This window comes from Stylophora pistillata, chromosome 10, assembly GCF_964205215.1.
Source record: "Stylophora pistillata chromosome 10, jaStyPist1.2, whole genome shotgun sequence".
NCBI classification, from domain to species: Eukaryota; Metazoa; Cnidaria; class Anthozoa; order Scleractinia; family Pocilloporidae; genus Stylophora; species Stylophora pistillata.
The window spans coordinates 904,589-915,729 of record NC_142528.1 but is presented as its reverse complement, the minus strand read 5'-3'; the positions used below and the strand labels follow the sequence as shown (position 1 = coordinate 915,729).

The 11,141-nt window shown below is 40.7% G+C and overlaps 3 protein-coding genes across 3 annotated transcripts in view; 2 read left to right on the top strand and 1 right to left on the bottom strand.

Moving 5' to 3' along the window:
• Positions 1-11,141, top strand: part of LOC148721231 (uncharacterized) — a 92,200-nt gene that overhangs the window by 19,066 nt on the left and 61,993 nt on the right. The gene's annotated exons all lie outside the window — the stretch shown is intronic.
• Positions 3,063-5,661, bottom strand: LOC148721239 (uncharacterized). Its single transcript, XM_088736037.1, has 2 exons — positions 4,841-5,661; positions 3,063-3,867 (listed from the first exon to the last, which is right to left on the bottom strand). Exons 1-2 carry the CDS (start codon positions 5,581-5,583, stop codon positions 3,063-3,065), a joined length of 1,548 nt encoding a protein of 515 aa, XP_088592163.1. The 5' UTR covers positions 5,584-5,661.
• Positions 5,871-10,535, top strand: LOC148721238 (uncharacterized). Its single transcript, XM_088734778.1, has 2 exons — positions 5,871-7,336; positions 9,055-10,535. The coding sequence occupies exon 1, from the start codon at positions 6,120-6,122 to the stop codon at positions 7,323-7,325; it is 1,206 nt and encodes a 401-aa protein (XP_088590904.1). The 5' UTR covers positions 5,871-6,119; the 3' UTR covers positions 7,326-7,336; positions 9,055-10,535.

Here is an 11,141-nt window from a genome sequence, read left to right as displayed (position 1 = left end):
TCATTTCATTCTCAGATGTGGATTGCCACTGGTATCGCTTGGATGACACAGGATTTTACTGATATAAGCCTGGATCAACTCCTGTGATTGATCTTGATGGAGAGATGGAAAGAGGATCACTGATCCAAAAAAGCTGCCAACGCAAGCCACGGTCCCGATTACCAGTTTGCTTCTTTCATGCAGATCTACAGCGTATGCCAATATCATTGAAGATGGTTGAAGGACACTGGCTTAGTTTGATAAGTAGCAGGGAAACATTTGCGTCAAGTGAACGTTTGCACGACAAAAAAAAAAAATAAACAGAAGGTAACATTTTGATTAATGCCTTAAAAATTGAACAAATGCACTTGCTCTTCGTTCAGTGATCGAAAAAAGAAAGAGTAATGCGAACGTTTGTTCGCTCTTCACTGATAAACTCAGCGTGCTTTATCGTGAGTATTTATCATAGTTTCCGCTTAAGGACTTTTTCATGTCGGTGGTTTTTAAAATTCAAACCATACACAAAATGTTGACAATGATTCATCTTGATTAGACACATTATGTACTTGATGACTGTGCAATTCATGACGGAACAGTCGGTTAGGCTTAGTTCATAAATTTTTTCCGTCTCTTTGAGGTTTACGAAGTGAAGGGAAGATATATTGTTTCTTTGTTTGATTCATATCATGATTATTCTACCGTTACACCACTTTTAGTTTCTTGCCCTGGACAGATAGAATATTACACTCTGTGTTTATGAAACTGTGACATGAAAGGACATAAGGAAAAAGGGTCGGCATAATGCTTTTCCATCACTTCGTATGATGCACAGCAATGCGTGATCAAAACAACTTATGATTGCGCAAACTTACAGCTTATCAAGGCATAAAGATATATTGATCCTATTATTGGACCCCTACCGTAAGGGAGAGTATTTAAAAATCTTTGTGTGTTTTTCCCTTCTCTTTTTTCCAATTCGTCTCTGGCAAAAAAGCTCATTTAGGCTTCAACAAGGGAACCAGCTAATGATTCCTTAGCTTCCACTATAACTGGCCATTAATATGCGGGGCGTATTGTTCAGTTCACTATAGGTTTCTTTCAACACAAGAATGGAGTTAAAACGAAACAGCTTTTATCGGAAATGTATTTTTAAAACAGTCAGACCGCTTTTGGGGAAGACATCGGTTCAGAATTAGGTAAAGGAGCACGATTGCTACATTGGAAACTCTATTGAGCGTCCCCCCCGTTACGTTCGTTAATCAACAAAAAATAACGCCAATGCTTATTGCTCGTTTTATATTCAGCGTGCTTTATCATGAATATTTGTCATAGTTTCCTCCTTAAGGACTTTTTCGTACGTCAGTAGTTTTAAAAATTCAGAGATATTTGACCTCAACGTCATCAAATATTTGAGTGAATCGAATAGTTTAAAAACACAATAATTTATTTACCTCTGTCGATTGACAAGCCGCCAATGAAATCGATTGAAAATTGTATCGTACGTTTATTAAGAATCTACCAATATGTATACGAACCGTCAGAGTAATTTGTTAAATACAGTTGCAGTAAGAGCTTCTTACATTTTACCTATTATGAGGCGATTTTTTATTGAAAACCTAGAAAAACCGGGGAGTGGTCTATCTCTCCCCGGGTATAACTAAAAGAGAAACAAGTTTGTCATTTTGAGTTTTGCGGTAGATCCTTTGAACTGGCAAAGTTTCATTGAAATCGGTGAGATGGCATGGATCACGACTTCCTGGTGCTCTCTTGGACACGTCTTAATATCCTTCATTTCCAATAATTGGCTTCTTAACATTTAAAAAATTGCTTTTCTTGTTTCCATCAACTGTTTAATAGCGTCTGTAAGGTTGATTTGAATGATTTTATGTAAATTTTTTAGTGCTTTCTTCTTTGATGAAATATTAGTTCCAGATATTGGAACTGCTACAATAACATTTTTAATTGTTCTTAGTTTTGGAACAGGAAGTTTAATATTTTTTTCTCATTTTCTTGAACCATTCACACAGAATTTATCAGTCTTGGTGTTGGAATTGGTTTTTATATCCAAGTTCATTTCATTCACTATTCTGTTTTAAAACCAAAGCGATTAATTAAGTGATAACAGCCTACCCTCTCTAAAAAGGCTTCCTTTCATTTGTCATTCTTGTGAATACTGTATTAAAGCTGAACAAACTTAATGCTCCTTCTTGGCCAGCTTAAAGCTCTAACATCCATTTAGTGTTTTATTATGTCATTTACCGTTTTTCTAGCATCTAAATTATGAAACATTAGAAGAACTGGTACTATTTTGGACCGGATGTCCATCACTACCCCCAGACATAACTACAAAGTTGCTTGTGAAGTACCTTGAACATCATCAGACCAAAGTTTTAGCAGAATCTGGTACATGCACTCTAGAACTTTCCATCCCAGTAGTGCACAAGGAGTACAGCGTACTCAAGTATTACATCAATAAGAGCATTGCTTATGGCAAAATTGGTTTTGGCAAGATATAGACATGAAAGGGTGGTCTTTCCTTATCTTACATTCAGTTAACAGTTGTGTCATAAAACAAAATTTTCAAATCTGTGTAGGTCACTTAAAAGATGTTCCACGTTTAAAGTTCCAGTTTCAAGTTACTCTGCAAATGAACTGTTTTGTCAACAGTATGATTAACTCAACACTAACAAAAAGGGCTTACAAGAGCTCATTGACAAGGGTATAAACTTCTCTACAATAGCCATTATGCATGCAATGTAGCCCCAGCTTTACCTCATTTGTTACTGTTTTGACTGATTGCAAATCAAGGCTAGATATAAGGTTTAAAGTGTTTATACTATGAAGCATCTAGTACATTGTGCCACTACAACATCATGTATTTTTTTCTCAGTCATTCAAAGTTTTACACCTCTTTGTATCCATAAGGCTGATAGATTTGAGATTATAATTGATTATTGTTACTGTTTCCCATTTACATTGTCATTAGTAATTTCATTTTTGGCATACTGACATATATAGTAGTAACCAATTTATACCAACTGTATTTAGAGTTCATTCCAAGTACATGAAGTTAATACAGTAAATCATGAACAGCAGTTTAAATAGAAAGAAGCAATCTGCACTACCACTTGGTAGGCTATGATTCCATCATGATCACCAGTTTGAAAGACTGTATCTCTCGCTTCGCGCAGTGACAATTCTTGGTTATGTGTCAGAGTAGTAATTGTGTCAGGTACCGAAACTTCATAGTCTCTCTGCATATCAGGTACAGGCCCTTCTTCATCAATCCCATAATGATCAAAATTAACAGCCTCGCTGGCAGTCACATCTGTCACAGCCTGATATCCAGAATTTCTGAAATGTAGCATTCCTTGTATCCAGAGCTGATTGGGAGAGAAATTGCATTGTGTGCTTACAGGATGATTATTCCACTGACCGATAAATTGGTTAACTGCATTATTAATCAGTGGAATATAGACTAGATGAAGACAAAACAGATGCACCTTATCTGTTGGATCTAAAATTCCACTGTGCTCAAGAAAGAGGAAAATGTTCAAAAAGTGGCTCACAATAACCCGATTGACATCACTCCAGAGACGCTCTATTCTTTGGCTATGAACAGATTTTCCAGTGCTGTGGCTGCCTCTATTTAAACCTCTTTCTTGCAGCGTGAAGCGAGCAACTTCTATGTTTTCCATTCCAAGATCACTGCGAACTCTTGATGGTAAACTGTAGTGCTCAACAGCTGACTGGAAATACTGCAGTACAGTTGAAGCTCTGTTGTTGGTTGATGCCTGAAGGAATACTATCATTCTTGAAAAACCATCTAAATCACCATGAATGACAATTCTGTATGGCTGGATTAGTTTGTGGTTGCCATCAATGTGCCTATTGGACACCATGGAAACATTTATTCCACTGCACTATCACATATAAGTTAGGTTAAAATATGTTATGTGAAAAAAGTTATCTGCCTATCTGAGTAGTAGTGGTAATGACAATAATAATGACAACAACAACAAGAACAATAATCATAACAACAACAAGAGGCATTTGTTGACCACTCATGAGTAACAGGCATGATAGTCAGGAATTTTGAGCATAATATCAGGGGAAGGTGGGGGCTGGGAAACTGGATTAGGGTGATCAGTAAGGGGGCCAAATAGAATTGGGGGATCAAAATTACAGCCTGACCTCCCTTGTATCACAGATTTGAAACCAGTGTTGACCCTGTGTGGGGAGAACTCCCATGTAAAATGGACGGGAGTGTTTGTTGCAAATTTTGAAAAGAACCCTTTAAAGGTACCAAGATCCTGTTTTGTGGGCATAGCTTGAAATGTATTTCATGCCAAAGAGGAAACAATTCTGAAACAACACAGTTAACCTTGGCCATAATGTTTTTTCTCGCCCAAGACCCTACTTAAGAGGTAGTGTGAAAGCTCCTGCTGTGGATCTTTTGGAGCTGAACACCATAAGAGGTACCAAATCTGCATTTTTAAACCCTAAAAAGTATGACAAGCATCCCTGTCCTTTTTATACAGGAGTCCCCCCTTGGGAGTGTTGCTTTGGAGAAATAACAAACTGCCCGACTATTTTGAAAAGAGGGTTGGTGGGGCCTAATGGCGTTGGGGGGGGGGACTGTCAAAAAGGAGACCCCTTTAAACAGAAACTCGTTTGGAAAGAAGGTAGTGAAGGTGTAGTCTGATTGTCCGCGTGAGTGTAGTCCTGAGAAGGACTGTTGTTGGTGGTAGTGACTGACGTTTCGACGTTACACCTTCATATGTTACCCCCAGGTTCAAGCCATTTACTGCAAAGAAGGTAGTGTTAAATAATAGCGCTTTAACCGATTATTTTACTTTACCATAATGCATTGGGGCATGGTACACTGTATACTCTACGAATTATCTGCTGTGCTGCTCTTAAAGTGCGAAGAACCGGATCCACTCTTCGAATAGATTCCTGAATACGATGGCGATGGATTCGTAAGCCCCTTTTTCTCAAGCCCCCTTCAACTAGGCGTTGACCAGCGCTTGGTGTCACTTCAAGAATTTCCCTCACATATTCGTCAAGATCATCGTTGGAGACATCACTGAAATTCTCTCCCAAACCAACTGGCAACCCAAATTCATGTCTTCGACTGCGCAAAGTTCTTTCGGAGATTCCAAGAATTCTTCCAATATCAGCCCAACGAAAACCGGCGTCATTGTGCAGGGTTTGCAGCTGTTGCTGTAAGATCTGTAGCCTTGGTCTGCCAACCAAACCGTTCCTAGCCACAGTTGTAAGACGATCGTTTAGAGACGATGGTGCAGTAAACGTAGAACGTTCCGAGTCCTCGACAATTCTTTCAAAGTCCCTTGAAAGTTCGTTGACAAGAAAAACAAGTGCGTTTAGATCAGAGATCACCTCAACTTCATTTGGGAAGGCTTCTCCTATTCTTAGAGTCATAGTGGCAAGAGTTCTTTCGTTTTCTCGTAAACGGCGACTAAAAAATTCAGCCGAGTCGTAGGACGCAATGTTCCTTTGCCCTTCTGCACTTTCCAGTAGCCTACCCAGAGACGTAAAAAATCCGTCGATGTTGGGCAGCCAAATCAGTGCACCTTGCATAGTGTTTCTCAAACTTCACTGATCATCTGCCTCTATTTCCGCCATTATGAAAGTGTTAGTTTCCAGGACCTCTTGTTTTATGTGACCTCCGGTCATTTCTATTTCTGCTTGCTCCTCCTTTAGTTTTATTGAACATCTCTTAGTTTTATCAAACATCTTTTAGTTACTTAAAGTCACGCGTGAATGAGTCACGAAAGCGATGTATGCTGCACAACATCGATGTACGACATCTAAAATCGATGTATCCCGGATGAAATGGATTTATTTTTGTTCTAAGACTCGTATTCTATCAGTCATCACCGCAGAGATTCCACGAGATCACTACGCATGCGCATAAGTAGTCATTCTGCTACGCTTACGCTCCGCCATTACATGTGCGACTGGTCAAGCGAATCGAAATCAAAGAATATCTTCACCATCCTACCTCCTTTACAGACAATCTATAAACCTCTACGTAAGGCGCTGCCTTACAAGGATAATTTGGTTGTTTTGCGAGGCAAAACTGTATTTAAAGCGTTTTATCGCTGTCTACCAATATGAATTCAGAGGGATCAACGCTGAGCGCGTTTGACATAATTGTAGAGGAAAATTGTCCCACGGCGCCGCCGGGGAAACAAGGGAGTGATGCTCCAACAGGCAAAACTCCCAATGCTGGTACAAGGAGAGAAAAACAACCAGCCTTAAAGGTCTGTAAGGTCAAAAAGGTTTCAAAGTCAGCAGAGACCATAACATCAAACACGATGATCAACGAGGAATCATCCAAAACGTCAAAAGGATTTGACGAACTCAGCCACAAAATTGACCAACTCACGGCAGTTGTAGGTAATTTTGCTCCCGTTATTGCCGAACTAAAGGCGGCTTATGATGCCGGCTTAAATGAGGACTCGCCTGACGATAGCGAGGACGATAATGGAGTCGTGGGGGAACCCCCGGCAAAAATGAGTAGGTCAAGCTCAGACAATGATAAACCCGTCGCGGACGGTTTAGTTGATGTACTTGTTCAGGAAGTCACTGAAGATGAACAAACTGGCAAAGCATTAAACGAGAAAATTGCACAAGTTCTTGATAATATCTTAGCTTCAGGACTGAGCGAGCACGTGCTGACGAAACGCAAAGAGGATATAAAACGGCCCGAAAATTGCAAACTGCTGCGGGTCACAAAGGTCAACACTGAAATATGGGATATTGCCCAGAAAACCACACGTAGTATGGATGCTAGAATCCAGAAATTGCAAGAAACCCTGATTAAGGGTCTAACTCCACTTGCCTACCTAACAGGGAAGGTAGGTGAGACAGTGGAAAACCAGGCTCCACTGCCAGCCCCAGAAGAGATATGGGAAAGCCTTACAAGGTCTGTGTTGCTGATTGCCGCTGCCAATCATGACCTCAATATGTGTCGTCGAGATCTTTTCAAGGTTGATTTGGATACAAACTACAAAACTATATGCAGTAGCAAAGAACCTGTCGGTTCAGAATTGTTTGGCGACGATTTGACAGAGCGACTGAAAACTGTCAAAGAGAGCAAAAAGGCAGCTCAACAACTCACAAAACAAAGGTATGGAGAGTCTTCTTCTAAAAGCACAAGTAACTCCAGGAGGAATTTTTTATCGCATCGCAGGGGGCGTGCCAATCAAGGACGCTCCCACAAAAGGGGACAATACAGCTACCCCCACAACTACTATCAAAAAGAAGTCAAAAGCTATCAGTCGACAAAGACGACCAAACCACAGAAACAAAAATAGATGTGTCAAATGTGAGTATGACAGGGATTGAGGGAAATGGTGTGCCTCATTCCTCTGAAAATTTGACTGCAGCAGGGGACCCAGCCACCAAAGTGGCAGGTCGAATCCAAAATTTTTTCCAAAAATGGAGAGAGCTCACTCAGGACTCCTCCATATTATCTGCTATCTCTGGATACAAAATAGAATTTTTAGTACAACCTGTGCAGTTTTCTGTACCGGGGCCAATCAGATTTTCAGCTGAGGAAAGCTCGAATATTGATTTACAACTTACTCAGTTCCTTGACAAGGGAATCATAAAAGAAAGTCATCATGAACATGGACAGGTTATCTCAAATATATTTTTAAGGCCAAAGAAAGATGGTACATACCGTATGATTTTAAACCTCAAAGAATTAAACAAGTTTGTGGTTTTTCACCATTTTAAGATGGATTCAATTCACACCTGCACCCAATTAATGAGACCAGGGTGCTACATGGCCTCAATAGACCTACGAGATGCATACTCCTCTATACCAGTCCATAGGGAACACCAAAAATATTTAAAATTCTGTTGGAACAACACATTGTACCAATTTACCTGTTTGGCCCAGGGCCTTTCATCTGCCCCACGCCTTTTTACAAAAATTATGAAACCAGTTTTTGCTGCACTCAGGAGAATGGGGCACATCTCGAGTGGATACCTTGATGACTCATTTCTAGTTGGATACACATTTGATGAATGCCAACGTAATGTAAATGACACCCTTACCCTGCTTGAAGATTTGGGTTTTTTGCCACATAAAGAAAAATCTGTGACATCACCTACCCAAACAATTCACCACCTGGGTTTCATACTTAACTCCAGGGACATGACTATATCCATTTCAGATGAGAAATATCAAAAGCTCAAAGGGGTAGCTCAGGGGATATTGGAACAAGCCATGCCCACCATAAGGGAGGTTGCACAGCTTATTGGCATGATGGTCTCCTCCTTGCCAGGAGTTGATTATGGTGAATTGTACTTCCGCCAGATAGAAATAGAAAAGGCTGCTGCCTTGAAGTCTACTCATGGTGATTTTGACTCGCCCATGCAATTCTCCGGGAGAGCAAAATCTGATATTTTGTGGTGGATATCTAACGCCTTCATATCAAAAAGAAAAATTGATAGGGGGAAAATCTCACAAACCTTATATACCGATGCATCTACCCGAGGTTGGGGTGCAAGCCTGGATGGCAATACTACTGGGGGAAGGTGGTCACCCTCAGAATCCCACTATCACATAAACTACCTTGAACTCAAGGCAGTCTACCTTGGACTTCAAGCTCTATGTAAAAATCTAAACCAGTCTCATATCAAAGTGTTGACCGACAACACGACTGCTATGGCTTATATCCGTAACATGGGAGGCTCCCATTCCCTGCCATGCAATCAAATGGCAAGGGAAATATGGGAGTGGTGTATCCCACGGGGAGTCTGGATTACAGTGAGTCACATCCCGGGGAAGGATAACATTGTAGCCGACAGAGCGTCCAGGATTTTTGATGACTCAACTGAATGGAAACTAGATTCAAATATTTTCAGAGAGGTCACAAGAATTCTGGGACAGCCAAACATAGACATGTTTGCCTCAAGACTGAATTGTCAGATTACCCCCTACGTTTCATGGTTCTCTGACCCAAATGCACTTGCTGTTGATGCATTTACAATTGAGTGGAGTAATTATTTTGTAGATGCTTTTCCTCCTTTTAGTGTCTTGCCACACACACTGCAGAAGATCGAGAGGGAAAAGTCACTTGCAATCTTAATTGCCCCAAATTGGCCATCCCAACCCTGGTACCCCAAGCTCCTGCGTCTGTTGATCAAGAGACCCATTCTACTGCCTCCACAGAAGACCAATGTCCACTTGCCCTTCAAGAGGGACAAACCTCATCCTCTTGGGGTGAAGCTCAAACTGATGGCCTGTCTTTTGTCAGGAGATCCCTTGCAAACAAAGGCTTTTCAGCAGCAGTACAGGCAACGATCTGTAACTCCTGGAGATCAAATACACAGAAACAATACAACACATACTTGGCAAAATGGGAACTGTTTACAGGTAAACGGGGTGTGGATCCCCTTTCTCCACCTGTAGGCATAGTCTTAGACTTTTTACAGGAACTTTATGACAGCGGCCTAGGATACAGCTGCATCAATACTGCAAGGAGTGCATTGTCTACTTTCCTAATTCTGGAAAACAATGTTACTATTGGAGCACACCCTCTTGTTCAGCGTTTCATTAGAGGGGTTTTCCAGGCTCGACCTGCACTGCCCAGGTATACGTCTATGTGGGACACTTCAATTGTTCTTCGATATCTTCAAACACTTCATCCACTAACGGATCTTAGTTTGAAAAACCTTACATACAAATTGATCATGATGTGTGCACTCGTAACAGGTCAACGCTGTCAGACAATCCATCTAATGAGCCTTAAGAATATGCATATGGATGAGGACAAATCTTATTTATTTTACATTGACCAACTCGTAAAACAATCTGCACCAGGTAGGGAACAGCCTGTACTCACCATACCCAGATTCACCTCAGATGAGAAATTGTGTGTGGCCTCAACGCTTGAGGAATACCTGAGTAGGACACAAGACCTACGGGATGGGGAAAATCAGTTGTTTATCAGTGTTATACGGCCATATAAGAAAGTGTCAAAAGAGACCATATCCAGATGGATTAAAGAAGTTATGGCACTCTCAGGCGTAGACACTACAATGTTTACACCACATAGCACACGAGCAGCTTCTACCAGCAAAGTGTTCAACAAGGTCCCCTTACAAACAATAATGAAATCTGCTAGCTGGAGGAGTGACTGTGTGTTCAACAAGTTTTATAACAAACCAATAGCAAGGTCAAGCGAAAATAGTTTTGGACATGCTCTTCTGTCTGCAGAGTGAACACTTGTATATTTTTTACTGTCAGAACCCATTATGTTGTTATCCTCTAATCCATATAACGATTAGACTCGCTCATTTTCAACTGGAGAGCTATCTTGTGAAATGTTAACAATTGTTCTGTTATGCTGTTACTTTGTCACAAGTCAGAGTTGGAACTCTAGTTATTTTTATGGGGGATGCATGTTTATCTCACCACTACCCCCACATTATGCAATCAGTTTTGGATGTTATGTTGGTATTATACTCAGCTTAAATTCAGTGCTTGATTAAAGCAAACTTGATATTCTCCAGGGATGTCTCCCTTGTAGAATTGTGGATAATCAGAGTGACCACATGACTTTAAAGTCTCGTGGAATCTCTGCGGTGATGACTGATAGAATTATAAAATTAAACGAGACTTACCTGGAAGTTGAAGTTTGATTGGGATTCTATCAGTCATCACAGAGCAGAGATTACACGCCCACCCTTCATGGTACCTGAATCCTCCCTGCACAGTGGAGTGCACCTTTGTCATTGTTGCATATAGACCCTCATGTGGCCACTCATAGTACCTTTTTAAAAATGACTAGTTATGCGCATGCGTAGTGATCTCGTGTAATCTCTGCTCTGTGATGACTGATAGAATCCCAATCAAACTTCAACTTCCAGGTAAGTCTCGTTTAATTTTATAATTATAACGCATAACAATAGGGACCTTAAGAAACCACGACGGCGACGCCAAGGAAGACTTCGATTGAAAAATTAATTTCTACTCTTGGTTAGAATTTCAAAAATGGCTGCAGGAGCTTACTGTCTCAAATAGCGCCACAGCTCAACTTCTGCATGACGAAAAAAGCAGCCGTTGAGTTCCAAATGGAAATTAAAATAATTTGCCGTCGCGGTTTCGGTTCGCAGAC